This window comes from Rhincodon typus, chromosome 10, assembly GCF_021869965.1.
Source record: "Rhincodon typus isolate 14 chromosome 10, sRhiTyp1.1, whole genome shotgun sequence".
Lineage (NCBI taxonomy): Eukaryota > Metazoa > Chordata > Chondrichthyes > Orectolobiformes > Rhincodontidae > Rhincodon > Rhincodon typus.
Genome location: NC_063341.1, coordinates 50,323,764 through 50,339,426, shown reverse-complemented (window position 1 = coordinate 50,339,426; position 15,663 = coordinate 50,323,764). Strand labels below are relative to the sequence as shown.

The window sequence follows — 15,663 nt, the reverse complement described above, 5'->3', positions numbered from 1 at the left end:
AGATGTTAGCTGAAATAATGCCATATTCCACATGGGAGAACATATTAATTACAGCAATTAACTGATTTTCTTCATCAAGAATTTACTTAATAAGTTGAATCAAACATCAAATAAATCCAGCACCATCAATGTACTCATTTATCATGAGCTGTCATTGTAATTTCTTTCTCCTTCCTCAATTTAATCCTTGCCTTAGGTTTAGTACCTACACCAGAAGCCAAATCATCCAGCACAAAAAAAAAAATCAGAAACGCTTGAAATTCCAAAATCCTGTAGTATAAAATAAATTAATACTGCTCAAATCGCATCAAATCAGATTATATTTACTGATTTTAGTTAATTAACTAAATTAAGTTGCAGTTATATTTTACTTTGGAAAACAGGTATTAATTACAAGTTTGAAGTGCTGATAACTACTATCTTTAGATTCTTTCTACAGCAGTCTGGCATCTTAATACCATCTTTTCATGATTCAGTATATACAAAGTGCAGCTTTACGAAAATGTAAAATTGGAGAAAGAAGTACTTTTTTAAAATCCTTATCAGGGAAAAAAAAGTCAGGGATTTTATGTCTGCCTTCAGAATGGCAAAAAAAACTTGTATTTAAATTGTTTTGTTCACACTCTCAGGACATCTAGAAAGCTTCACAGCGGATGAATTTCTCTAAAAGTGTCATCACTGTTGCTATGTAGGCAAACATGGCATCTTCAGAAAGGTATGAATTAACTATAGCCCACATAGCCCTGAAAGGAAGGAACAGTATACTTCAGGTAAATTTTAGTAGCTTCAAGCAAATACAAAATACCACTCTCTCCAATAAAACTTTCCTCTAATTCAATGTTTTTTTAAAATTGTAATTTCATATTTATGGTCATAGAAACAATAAGAATCAACTGATCACTCACAGTAAATAGTCAAATCTAGTATGCAATAATACTATTCAAAGAAGTGACTTTGGTTGCAAGAAGTATGAAATGTTCAATTTTCCTGTACAGGGAAAGAAATCACAGGCTCTGGTGCTGCTTCTAATTTACAGCTGACTTATTGTCCAGATCCAGAGAATTTGACTACAGGTTAGAACCAGCCAAAATTTAGGAAGGAGATATGCAGGGTTATTGTTGGGTTTGAAGTGACTAAAATTACAATACTCACTATCAGCAGACATTAGTTCTTATTGGTTTAGGCAGTAAAGGGCACCTTTTAGAGCAGTACATTTAGAAAAATGTCTAACTGGGGAAATTTCTAGCCAGAAATGACATATCTGCTTCTCCACAATCCATTAATGAGCTGAGATTTCTGGTCAAATCGTGTCAAACAAACTATTACAGAACTGTCAACCAGATCATAAGACTTTTGAGTCTATCAATTTCTGTCAATTACTCTCAATCATTGACAAAGTCATAAAAGGCACAAACTAGGGGTCTTCTGACACCAAGCATTCCTGCCTTTGGACATGGAGACCTGGGTTCAAGCCCCACCTGTTCAGAGGTGTGTAATAACAACAGCTCTGAACAGACTGGTTTAGAAAATATCTAGAAGGCACCAACCATGCAATTAGCAATTCTAAGTCAGGAATAATCCACGTGCTAATGCTCAGTTGGAGTCTCCCAAGGTCACTTGGCTCTAGGCCTTATTACAGCCTAATCTTAGCATGGGCAAAACAACCAAACCAAAGTTTTTTTTTTGTTTTTAAGTTCAATCATGGAGTGTCAGCATCGCTATCAAAGCTAGCGTTTGTTGCCCATCTCCATACTCAAGAAGCTGGTGGTGAGCCCCAGCTGCATCTTCAGGGTATTCTATTGTTCCTTAACTTGCTTTCCTTGAGCCCAGGAGCTGTTGACTGAACTGTGATGGACTCTGTCTTAATTTTACTTTTTTTAAATTATTATATAGAGTTCTGTCATTAACATAGGGCCCACGGTGGGGCAACTTATAGAATTTCTCACTGCATTTTTCACGTAATAGTATACATGACGATAACTTTCTATTCTATTCTCATCCCACCACAATAAACATTCGTTACCTCCTACAGATTGACAGTGGCAGCACTGTGTAACTTCTATAAGATGCACTAAAACAACTTGGCAAGGTTTCTTCAGAAGTCCATTCTAAACCCATGGTGACTACCAGCTGAAAGAGCAAGGGCAGCACCTGAAAGTTCCCCTTCAAGTCACACAACATCCTGACTTGGAACTACAATGTCACTCCTTTTCTGTTGCTGGGCCAAAATCCTGAAACTCCCTTAACAGTGACTACCTGTACCACAGAGACTGCAGCAGTTCAGAACGCAGCTCATTACTGCCGTCAGAGACAACAAGGTATAGAGCTGGATGAACACAACAGGCAAAGCAGCATCAGAGGACCAGGAAAGCTGACGTTTCGGGTCTAGACCCTTCTTCAGAAAGTCCCCCTCCACCCAAACATCAATGAAAAAGGAGACAGTAGTACCCAGCCCTGCCGGGTCTTCACCATCCCCCCAGACCGCCCCCTCACTGAGGGCGAATGGTCAGTCCTCAGTAAAGGACTCACCTTTGTCCCCCTCCACCCAAACATCAATGAAAAAGATGCTGCTTGGCCTGCTGTGTTCATCCAGCAACACACCTTGTTGTCTCAATACTGCCGTCTACAGGGCTGGGGAATGAATATTGGCTTTGCTATTGGCACTTACATCCCTTGAATGCATATTTAAAAATAAACCATTGTGGGTTGGTGAGAGCAGAACAAACACATTTAATAATGTTTGAAATTGGACATTATTTAAAATTTAAATGGAGTGAAATAGAATCATTGTATGACAGTCATTTCATATCTTCAATGGTATCTTGCCTTCGTTGCGTACTTTCTAAACTTTAAAATTAGTCTTGAAAATGTCATTAAAATATGGTAAGTAACAGATCATTCTATGAAACAATTTGCTGGTTAAATCACATTAAATATGTATAATATGCCATTGTAAATTTTCATACTTGCCTGAAGGCAGAAATGCCATCTCATCTTGATATTTGAAATGTATTATTTTCATTATAAATCACAACATTTCATATATTGACACTGGTTGAGACTAAAAGATGGTCATCTCCCTGCCTTTTAGACAATGTTCCAGGAAAGGCCTGGAGGCAGGGAGCGAGAAAGTAAGAGACTTGAAGGATGACATGGAACACAATAATTCCAGAAGAGACTACGTTAGACACGATGACACACAAGATGCATAGTGGATGTGAAATATAAAGTAGGGAAATAATGCACATATATAATACATATCATAGATATATATATAGAATAGAGAGTCAAAGAAAAATGCACTTTGGCCCATCACATCCATACCTAAATATTCCAATCCCTTTTTCAGCACTTCGCCTATAATGTTATATACCTTAGCATTGCAAGTACACATTTAAATACTTAAATATTAGTGCTAGAAGTTCAGCAACCAAAAATATTTACAATTTCGATAATTTTTTTTGGGTGGGATAACAAAACAGACTCCTCTAAAAGGTATCACAAAGAAATTGATGTTAAATAAAACATAAAATCGACATGACATACAATAAAATGAAATGCCAAGTAGTGAATATCACATTGCAATCTCAAATGAAACAAATCCCAGTGAAGTTTGAATAAAACTGAAAAACAAATTTCAAATAATGTCTTACAATTGGTGCTCAATAAAAAATAAACTTTCAAGACGACTTAAAATTGACTAAAAAATCCAGTACGCGACTCCAATTTCTTCACATGCAAGCTCAGTAACCCAGGCCTGCTTTCTCTTCCATCATGCAAAAAACTTACATTCTTTGTAAGTTCAATTAAAAAAAAAGCAGTGAAAATATTGCAGTTAACAATAAAAAGACATGACATATAAATATTTCCACAGGAACGCAATAGTAATTTGTTGCTTCAATAATTTATGCCATTTATAAGTTAGAAGTAACAAAAGGAAATGGAATCAAAAGAATAGATATTGAATGACCCCTCCCTACATTTAGTAACGGCAGCAAATCCTAACAGGTGTTATTAAGCACTCAACTGTCTCAGAGCCCATGTCAGTGTGTATGAATTGGAAGATAGTTTCAATTATCACAGCTATGCGGAACTGTCTTCTTTTGTTTCAAAGAAGCTTGAAATTTGGCAACAGTCAGATTGGCAGCATTGTAGGTTCGATTTATCTTGCTGGGGTAGATAAGCCAGTCTCATGGAGGGCTGGGAGATGAATATTAAAACCCCTGCATTCGTAGCAGCTGCAAGCGTGTCGCTCCATTTTATTCCCCCTGATTAATGGCCTCCTATTCCTGATTTACAACTCCCCGCTGGACAAGTCTTAGCCACACTGGAAATATTAGAGAATTATTAAATAAACATTCATACGTCATGTCTGTTTCATACACTCCTCATAATGCAACTGACTCCAATAGGAATTCAAGCGCCAGCAACTGTTTGCTTTAACTCTGACACGCAGCATCTTGAATGATTCATGCCTCGACTTGCTAAAACACTTAGTGTCATACATCATGCCAGCAGTAGTCTCCCAGTTTGCAGAGTGTCTGTGTTGGCCCAGGATGAATCAATCTCGACTGAAGGCCTCTTGCTGCCACATTAGGCATACATCATCACCCTTTTTTTCTCCCCCCAAGTCAGAGACCACTAGTCTCAGGGCCAGGGCCTCCAAAATATGACCCTTAATATTAATTTAGGCCATCCAAACCAGCCCAATGCTATCAGTCAGTCTAAACTTCTGTAGGCTGTGACAAAGTATTTAACAGAACTGCTCATGTATAAATTCACAGAATAGAATAATTGTGGGGTGGATTGTAGGGGGGGCAATGGTGAGAAGGGAGATGAAAAGATGTAGAGGAAGAGCTGCCACTGTTGATAAAATCAGACTATATTTTCCAAGATTTCCCTGAAAGCATTACTAGAAGTAAAGAATGCTCTTGTTTTAGTTGACTCATATCAAACCCTGACAGATCCTGTTCATATTAATGATACAGTTGATTCTACTTGATGTTTCTGATTAATGTTTCTGCTCTGTGAGTAGAAATGGCAAGAATCTATTGTGTTTACTCTGGTTAACTTAAAAAAAACTTGCACATGTAAATTCTTGTTACAAGTGATGTGTTCCACAGATTGCCCTTTCTACCAACATATAGATTATACTGCACTATTGCTTTAATTATTATCTGATTTTGCATCAAAGCACAGCAAGTCCAAAGCTGAAAAGATTATGCACTTAATTTATATATTTTCCTGAAAATAAATAAAATTCCACCAGCAAAATGTGCCACGGGCCACTCATACATTATGAATCTCACAATGGAAATCCCCTTTACGTACAAATTACTGTTAAATGAATATAATTATACAGACAAATGATTTATGGATAGGGGTAAGAAACAGACATGCTCGTGAGAGAATGGATTAGTGTGCATATTCACTATACTACAGAATTTATGTAATAGACAGACTCATAATTAACTTATTAAAAAAAAGAAACAATTTCAGCTGGAAAATTCAAAGGGAGAGATTGAGCAAAGACACTTTTCTTCCACCTAGAGTCAGTGGAAAACAATCTTAAGATCGATTAACCTCTGCATCCTCAGCTCACTTCCTGAGGCTTGGGGAATGCCCATCTCTTTTCCACAGAGATTTGTATACAATCTGTGGGAATTAGAAGTATGTATATTACTAAAAAAGAAAGAATATTTTACGCATATGTACTATATATATGGGTGATTTCCAAAACTTTTCTTTATTATAGTTTTCAAGTGTACGATATTCTAGTCCCAAATCTATTTATAGTTTGAATTAGTCTCTTTCACATTGCAAGATCAAAAATAGAGGCAAAAACAATATTAGAACAACTGTTCTATAAGCCAGGGTCAGGATGTTTAGCTTACCAAGCTATTCACAGCGAGCTTGCCAAATACCTTTCAGAATACATTACATTTCATTTTCTTTAATTTTTTTTTTAAGAAAACACTCATTTCCTCTCTGGGACAACTGGATAGTCAGTTACTTAAAGAAAGAAAAAGGAAAACAGGGAAGATAGCAAGCCATGAACTAAAGTTGTTTAAAAAGCAGTCTTGCAAAAAACATGATCTATTTCCAATGAATATGCAAGTATCTTTTAAGATTTCCAGTTATAATAGCTTTGTAAACACCTAGTCCATCTCCAATAACTTGATAGAAATTGTGTCCATTCATGACTTCTTAGGTCTAAGTATCCCTACAACTTCTGTCAGCCACCTGACTGGAGCTACAATTTAAACTCTCTTTTATCCCTCATGCCCTCCTAGCATGATCATTTGACTGCAGGCCCATTTCCAACTCTTACCAACTGACACTTCCCATATATATAAATGAACAGTCTTTAAACCACCACAAGCCAACAATGTACAATAGGGCATGAAATAAAATTAAGATTCACCCTCCCTATCCAGCCATCTGACTGTAACCACAGCAAGCCAGCAGCATCAGAGGAGCAAGAAGGCTAACGTTTCGGGCCTAGACCCTTCTTCAGAAACCACATTTTGACTGTAACCACACTTTGTTTCTCTCAGAGTGGATGTAAATGGACAAAGCATGAATTAAAACTGCGAAGTTGGACAATACATAAACCAATTACAACAATCAATATTAATGTGGTTCTACATCAAAATATCAATTTAACTTTTAAAAAATAACCACAGTGAAATTAAACAGTCCATAAATATTTGCATTAAAAACACATTTAACTGATGGAATATTTTGAAAACACTTTAAAATTGTAACACCCAATTATTATCCCCATCAGTAATACTAGTGAAAGGTAAAATAACGAGGTACTTTAAAAAGATAAAGAAAATCCATTCTATTTTAGAAATGACTGATTACAATAATAAAACATGACTGCATTTATTTACATTGCAAGCCCTGATAATTGATCCACTGATTCTGGCTATTTAGCTACATATCTGTTCTCACAAAGAATTTGTAGTACCATCACATAAAGTGCATTAGGAAGCACTGTCAATCATAACATGAATGTTTTGTCTCTAAAATTCTACCTGTATACAAGATGCCATTTTATCCATTTAATATCAAAGAAAAATATATCACCAGATTTTCATTATCTCTGTTACAATCTCTACTGTAAAGCTATCAAGGTTTACAAGCTGTGCAGTCGTAAAATGTGCTAACTTTTATACAGCTCTGTAACAAACTTTACAAAGACAACACATTTTACAGAAGTGTACATAATGGCGTCAGAAACATCTATTGCATTTTACAGGTCAGAGGATATGTATATTTTCGGTCTTACAAATTCTGTGAAAGCGAGATGATTCAATATGTTACAATAATATGTGCAAACATACCTGCGACTCAGAAAACTTTAGATTCTACTATAAACTTTTCTCGACTTTAAATTGCTGCATCTATGTTTATAATGGAAATTGTTTTGCAAACAGGTTACACCATACTGCCATCTGATAAGGTCTCCTAAACTATATTACTTATCTTTCTTCATTGCCTCCACACTGAGCAATTCTTGACTTTGGCAATTTCAACTCCAAGTCCTGTACAGTATTTTTTATCCTTAATCAATTTGAAATTTCCCTCCCATTTTCTCCTTCCCACCCTCTATAATTCATCTCTTCCACAAAAACATTTGCCTAATCCTTCACTCAATTTTCAACTACTCCCTTTTGCCTCATCCTTGGGATTGCTGCAAACAGCAAAGAGGCATCAACTCTCTTCATTTCAAAACTACAGACAATAACTTTCCTCCAAAAGTCCACTCTATGTATAGATGTTTACAGAACTGGAGGTCATTCAACCCATGATGTTCAAATCCATCGTTCCTTTTCAAACATTACCCTATCTCTAACCTACCTTTCCACTCTGAAGACTGTGCACTTAATGCTATGCCTTCTAAAAAAAAATCCTCTTTCATATCTAGCAGTTAGGTAGGCCATAATCAGTTGCACCAATGGAAATCAGGCAATGTTGTTATTACATTACCAGCAAATTTTCTATCTTCCGATGCTGTGCTTTTCATTCTTTCACAATGTGAGCACCTTTGTATTGGAAGCAACGCACTAAAGAAAATACATAATTTCCTCAAAATGTTTGCAAAATCTGTAATTGTTTGTAGTCATGTTTCTAAAAAAGACTTTCAAAAAGGTTTGCATCAACTGTAAAGGGACTAACTATTAATTACTTGAATCGTAAGCAATACTGATCCAGATGGTGTGACAACTCTTGACCTGGCAGCAGTACCAACATGAAGAAAGTTAACATAAGTAGCTGCTTGGTCAGATGGTACAAAGAGATGCAGATAAAGAAAGGTGAAACAGAGAAGGCGCCCTCTAATTTGGCATGGCACAGTGGCTCAGTGGTTAGCACTGCTGCCTCACCACACCAGGGACCCGGGTTCGATTCCACTCTCGGGCGACTGTCTGTGTAGAGTTTGCACATTCTCCCCGTGTCTGCGTGGGTTTCCTCCGGGTACTCCGGTTTCCTCCCGCAGTCCAAAGATGTGCAGGCTAGGTGGAATGACTATGCTAAATTGCCCGTAATGCTCAGGGATGTGTAGATCAGGTGGGTTATACAGGGATGGGTCTGGGTGGGATGCTCTGAGGGTTGGTGTGGACTTGTGGGTCGAAGGGCCTGTTTCAACACTGTAGGTATTCTATGATCTGATCTTCTATGATCTAATTCTTCCATGTATGTGTGCAATTAACCAGAGCACAAAACCAAAGACAAGATTACTGCAGTGCTTGTGAACTGGATAAACTTTACCGCTGCTGCTTTAGTTTTGCTGAAGTCAATCAGACATTTTTTCCTGAAAAGGCCTAAGTTTTCTGAAAATTAAGCCGCATATCCACCAAAATAACTTAAGGAGATATACCACACAGTAGAATAAATAAGGAATATACTGTAAAATTATACATGAAAATTATAGAGAAAGTAATCGAATAGCTGGGGCCACGCATATCAAAAATCATCTAACAATACAAAAATATGTTCTTGCAATTTTTTTCCCTAAAAGATTATCTGCTGCTCCTGGAAAATGCTAGGTTAAACAGAATAATATACAGCATATAATTTACTTATATATCTTTTAAGTCCTTCAACAGTCAGAAAATCTAGATAGATCTTACTCACTACCTACTTTGTTTTTAATCTTAAGCATGAGACCTGCACAACTCTAAAGGCTTAAAACATTCTCCGGCAGAAATTTGGGATACATAAAAAATATGGCCCTATAGGATTTCTGTAAAAAACAATTGCAGCAAAATGTTACGACCCCTCTCAAACATTATTCTACTTACTTGCTACTGAACACATACTTAATAGATTATAAAAAATTACAATACAATTTCTGCACTCTATCTTGAAAATGCATTGATACTAAACAACTTGGAAGCTGTTGCTGCAGATAATGGAAATGCAATCCTTCTATTTTGAGAGTCAATCAGGACAGAAACTGTCTTGATTCATCCCATTAACGCATCAGCACTTACTTTTCAATCTCGCTGTTTTTACAAGTCTTCTGTGTCTGTACCTCTGGTTTACCACTTTCCCCATTACTTGTTGAGGGCATTTCTATAAAGAAATCAAATATAAAAATAGATCCAAGGTATTCACTTACTTCAAAGTAAATCTATATTTTTCAAAATCGCACATCCGTGTACTTGAGGTAGTGTATTTATTCTATCAATAGTTTTATGCATTGTACTCCCAATAAGAATAGAGTTAAAAATAGCCAAAAATAATTTTCATTTAAACCTTTAAAACCAATAACATCAGCACATATCCCTGACTGAATTTCTATTTAAGTCAGAGGAATGAAAAGACAACTGTTTTTGCCCAATGTACTTCTTCCTCAACAATATTAAGGTATTGAAAAAAGTTGACATGTACAACACCAAGCAAAACTAGCTCACTTAGGTGCATACATTATAAATGGATAAAATATTAACATACTAGACTGCAATAATTTACTGTAATTTTAACTTAATTCAGATAATAGTACTCTCACCAAAGTCAGAAAACTTTCTGGTTCAATCCCTATTTCAACATTTAAGAACCCAGACTGACATTTTAATACAGAGTGAAGAGACAGCTACATGATAAATATACTCAACCAAAACCGTTGGAAGTGGATTATCTATGGATTATTTCATTTACATTGCATCTTCAAAACTTCTGCATTTCCCAAGAAATAACAGTGACTGATCAGTATACAATATTTCTTTTGCTGTGAAGCGTTGTTACAATTCCCAGTTCTGCTTGCCCTCTTGGATTCAAAGGCATCACTCACTCCTTTAAATGCATGCCTGCCCTTAACACTACACTACGACAGCATAATCCTAAGGGCACCACAAGTATACTGTTGCTAGTCCACACTAGATATTCATGCTTTATGTGTATACCCTCAGGTGCCTCTCCAATCTTTGATGGACTAACCATGAACAAAAACAGTAAAATTAAGGAAAGACAACAGATCAGTAACTCAAAAGTCTTTGGGAAACTGCATCGAATTCCTTCAAAATAGCATTTTAACTTTCTCAGTCATCATGCAAGTGCCATGGCAAGGGGCATAGGCCAATATGGTATTCCAAACTTGCCGATTATAGCAACAGTGGACAACCTTGTGTTGGAATACTGGGTAAGCCAGTCTTTCATGTTTTCTAGCTGTTTCCTGTGCTATTGCTATCGCCCTCTTCTTCTGTTAATCCTGCAACTGGGGATTAGGCGCTCCAGTCCTTCTGCACGATAACATACCCAAAGAAATTTTCTTTGAATTTTCCTTCTTTTGATATTGTTTAAGAATTCTCTTGTTTCGCAGGTCTCATTCAATACATCTTTCTTAGTTCCTTACTTCACCCAACCTTAATGAGCCATATTTAGGATCCTTCTTTAACAGTTTATTTTGAAGCTGTTAATTTCCTTTTTTCCTTCTTTCCCATAGCTACAAGCTTACTGACCAGACATAACTGTCCAAGTACTTTTGTTTAAACTGGTATTAATACATCTTGCCTTGAAACACAACTTTTAAATTTAACTCAATACAGTGTGGAGCTGGAGGAACACAAAAGGTCAGGCAGCATCAGAGGAGCAGGAAAGTCAACATGGAGTCCTGATGAAGGGTGTCAACCCGAAACATCGACTTTCCTGCTCCTCTGATGCTGCCTGACCTGCTGTGTTCTTCCAGTCCCATACTGTATTGACTCTTGACTCCAGCATCTGCAGTTCTTGCTATCTCTTTTAAATTTAACTTGTTTTCAAAATCCTCTTTCTGGAAATGGAGCCATAAAATTTCCAAAATCCAGTGAACATGTTAGGATCTTCTAAAGACAGAAAAATGTGCTACTGAGCAAAAGTTTTTCTTCCTCACTGCTACATTATTTCCCTCCTAATACACAACCCACAGTAAAAGAGAATCACTCCCTTCAACCATCACTTCAACCCAAAACTATCCCATAACAATTTGTAGAGTAACATAAGGATGTCACAACAAATCATAATGCTTAAATCTCCTATTCTGATAACTCATAGTTTAACAAGGATATATATTTCACTGTAAAAAAATCCAACTGAAATTGAACTACCTACCATCACTTGCCCATTTGGAAAACTCTGGTGTTATTCTGTTGCTCGGGGTTCCACCACTGCAAAAGTAATAACACATCCTGGTTAGTGTCACACCTATTAACAGCACTGTCTGATACTTACAAATGCAGAATACAGTTGCAATCAAGAACCTAAGAAATCAAAATTCATACATGAAATAATTATTTTGTACTACACAAAGACTGTGAATGGTTCAAAGCAGTGCAACTGGCCAGTTTAGAGATTTTTCAAAGTTAAGGAGAGATTGAAGGAACTAATACACTTCTCACAAAATAAAAATACAACTCAAATGGTAGTTTTTACATTCATGAAGAGTGTAAATGTTGCTAAAAAGGAGACAAGAACTCAAAACTTTTCATCTTGCACTTATGCTACAAACAGACTTGAAAAAAGGAATTTGATTTATTATTGTCACTTGTGCCGAGGTACAGTGAAAGGTATTGTATTGCATGCTAATCAGACAAATGACATCTTACATAACTACATCAGAGTAATAAAACAGAAAGCAGAATATAGTGTCACAGCTACAGAGAAGGTGCAGAGAATAATCAACTCTAATATATGAGATGCCCATTCATAAATCTGATAACAGCAGGGAAGAAGCTTTTTTTAAATCTGTTGCTGTGTTTTCAAACTTTTGTATCTTCTGCCTGATGGAAAAGAGTGCAACACAGCATAAACAGGGTTGGAGGGGTCTTTGATTATGTTAGCTGCTTTCCCAAGGCAACAGGGAGTATAGATGTAGTCAATGGAAGAAAGGCTGGTTTTTGTGATAGACTGGGCTGCATTCACAACTTTCTGAAATTTCTTGCATTCTTGGGGACAGCAGTTGCCAAACCAAGCTGCGATATATTCGAACAGGATGGTTTCTATGGTACCTCGATGAAAATTGGTAAGAGACATTGTGGACATGCCGAGTGTCCTCAGCCTTCTGAGGAAGTAGAAGCATTGGTGTGCTTTCTTGACTGTCATGTCAACATGGATGGAATGGGATAGATTGTTGGTGATATTTACTCGAGGAGCTTGAAGCCTCAACCATCTCCACCTCAGTACCATTGATACAGATAGGGACCTGTCCTCCACTCTGCTTCCGGAAGTCAATGACCAGCTTCTTCATTTTGCCGACATTGAGGGAAAGATTATTATCTCTATGCCATGCCATTAAGCTCTCTATCTCCTTTCTGTACTCTGTCTTGTCATTGTTCTGACAAGGATACTGACCAGTTGGGCTATCAGTAGCACAGAAATGCAGCAAGAACAGTTAACCGCCAATCATAATTCTCAGACCAGGCACAGAATTTGACTGGTCAGCATGTTGCCATCAGAATGCAGCAGAAACTGGCAGTCCCCCTGAGGTCTACTTATTTTCCCATGAGAAAGGTGCAATGTATATATGAATCCCTTTTGCCTGGATCCTATGTATATGTCACATGCAGATGCATCACATTGTGAGCTTGACTGACAATCTTGAATTGGTTTCCAGTGCAATATGCTAACTGCGCTCAACCAGCCTGTGGTTGCAAGTCTCAGAATAGAACATACTCCAATACATGTGGCCCTGCTATTCAAAATTATTTATTAACTAATCCAGTCTGTGCCAAAATTTACACCAGAAACCAATTTAAGAACACCAGACAGGATTCCAGTGCAATGCATTTGCACATGCTAGAAGCTACACATGTGAATATACAAGACTCTGTTTTATGTAAGCAAAAGGAATTCATTCATACATTGCTCTTTTTTAATGGGAAAATAGGAAGTGGTCATAGAGCTTGCCAACCTCTGCTGTATTCTAATAGCAACACCCTGACCAATCAGAGTCTACCTGTCTAACTAACATTTACATTTAACTGTTCTTGCTGTATTTTTGAGCCAATGATGACCCAAGTAATCCGCACCTTCTCATGCTGTATAAATTGTGTCCCTTTCTTCAATTCTGTTTCTTGCATCATAGTCCTGATGAGTTCAAGATGAAATGCTTTGACTTCTTGTTTCCTTTTAGGCATGTTTATGTTCCAGATTACTAAGCAATTACTTGTGAAGGACTTCATTGTTATAACTGCAAAAAATAGAATGATTACTATAAACTAGGGAATCAGACTGCTTAAACTGCTTATCTTCAGTTAGTCAACTCAAAAATGTAAACAGACAGATTACCACAGTTAAAAAGGATTGGCATGAAAGCTTCAAAGGGATGAAAATACGGATGACTCACTATACAAGCGACCAATAAAAAATACATCCTGGAGGTTGCTCTACAAACATCAAATGTAACAATCAAAATACGTTTTCTATATCATGGAACTAAGTAAACCATTAGAATGACTGGCAATTTGGTGAGTAAGTTAATAGTTCAATAATAAAAAAAGAAAATACTTGAAATGAGTCAAGAATCATAGAGGAAAAGGTTATAAATGAAGGATATCCTCTGCAGAGTAAAATATTTCCCTTCTTGTATAGGTAACACCTTTGTGTTTTTTTTAATCTCAAATCTCAGATCAGAAACTCAGAGATGTGATACTTCCAGTCACATGCTAATCCTTCCTGCAATTTCAGACTAAGAATAACAGTACAGCAGTGGCTTTTTGTGGATTTCAAGCACCTGAACAAAGAACTGGACTAAAACTACACCAAACTAATTTCACACAAACCCAGACACAAGAAGTGTTGCTCATCCCCTCTGTTGTCCATCAAGCATAATGTCACAGAGGTAAAAGGTCAAGTATTTTGACTGTGCTTTCCAACAGGAAGAATTCAGAATACTTTTTAATTTAATTGGTATTTTTGAACCAAAAATCACAAAGAAACAAGACAAACACTTACTTTAGCACAGCACCCCGGAGTGCTTCCCTCTCTTTGGCCTCGCCTGGTTCTTCTCCGGTGCAAGGTATAATGTCTGCCTCTGTGTATCTGTTAGCCAAATTAAGGGCATAACAAGGCAACAAAAGAAAATCAGCTGAAGTTTGTTATACTTCATCTTGGTAGCCTTCTAGTGGTGCAGTGGAAGTGTCCTTGCTCCTGGACCAAGAGATCTGGGTTCAAGTCCCACCTGCTCCAAAGATGTGTAATAACATCTCTGAACAGGTTGATTAGAAAAATAGCTTAAATAATAATAAAAAAGGAAAACTCTTGGGAGGGCTCTCGTGGTGTAGTGGTAATGTCTCTTCTTTTCAGACCGGATGCTTGGTTCAAGAACTACCTGCTACTGAGGTGTGTAATAACATTACTGAACAGGCTGATTAGAAAATATATTAATAAGAAAACATTCTGGTATCCCAAAAATACCCTTGAGAAGCTGATATTTATTTGGTTCTCTTCCTGGGAAATTTATTTTGCACCAATGCCTTCTGAATTATGATCGTAACATAAATAGCGCAGTCACGGCTACAATAGCAAAGATAAGATTGATGGTGACTTGGAAGAGCACCAATTCAGTTCAATATCAAATTATTTTCAAATCTGTCATTTTAATTTGAGCTACAACAGATAATTTACTTGAATATGCTGGCGTTTCCATTACCCACCAACATTTCAACCCGAGTAGGTCGTCATACCCTGTAGTGCTGGTACATAGATATCACACAGATGGGAGCATTTGTGGGCCCCTACCCAAGTATTAGAAAGTATGGTAATATGTAGGTGAAGATGATTAATCAGCTAAAATATTAGATATTACTTATTTAAGGATGAGGTATTTTCTTAAAATAGATTGTTCAGGAAAAATAAAATGAGTAAAAGCAGGCTATCTAAAGTCACTGCTGACAGACTAAAAGAATCAAATCATGCACTTATTCATCAAAAAATAAAAGGATGCTGTGGTTTCCCATATTCCAGGGTGTCATCTCCATCCACGTCAAGATCTGCATCACTGTCATGGTTCTCTTTACTGCTGCAGGTGACAAAGCCAGATCCTATGTTGAAAAGAAGATTTAAAGAAACTGTTCATTAAAAACCCTTTAACTCATATCATCATGCACAATTCATTCTCCCTCACAACTTAAGAGAAATAAGAATATTATTTATCTTCAACCCAGATAATTTGCTTGA

The 15,663-nt window shown here is 36.8% G+C and overlaps 1 protein-coding gene across 5 annotated transcripts in view; it reads right to left on the bottom strand.

Moving 5' to 3' along the window:
- Window positions 1-15,663, bottom strand: part of rnf220a (ring finger protein 220a) — a 462,984-nt gene that overhangs the window by 45,628 nt on the left and 401,693 nt on the right. For all 5 annotated transcript variants that reach the window (XM_048602023.1, XM_048602025.1, XM_048602024.1 and 2 more), the window contains 4 exons: window positions 15,431-15,527; window positions 14,440-14,526; window positions 11,599-11,654; window positions 9,504-9,585 (listed from right to left, as the gene is read on the bottom strand). In XM_048602023.1, coding sequence (XP_048457980.1) covers window positions 9,504-9,585; window positions 11,599-11,654; window positions 14,440-14,526; window positions 15,431-15,527 — 322 coding nt within the window. The remainder of the gene's footprint in view (window positions 1-9,503; window positions 9,586-11,598; window positions 11,655-14,439; window positions 14,527-15,430; window positions 15,528-15,663) is intronic.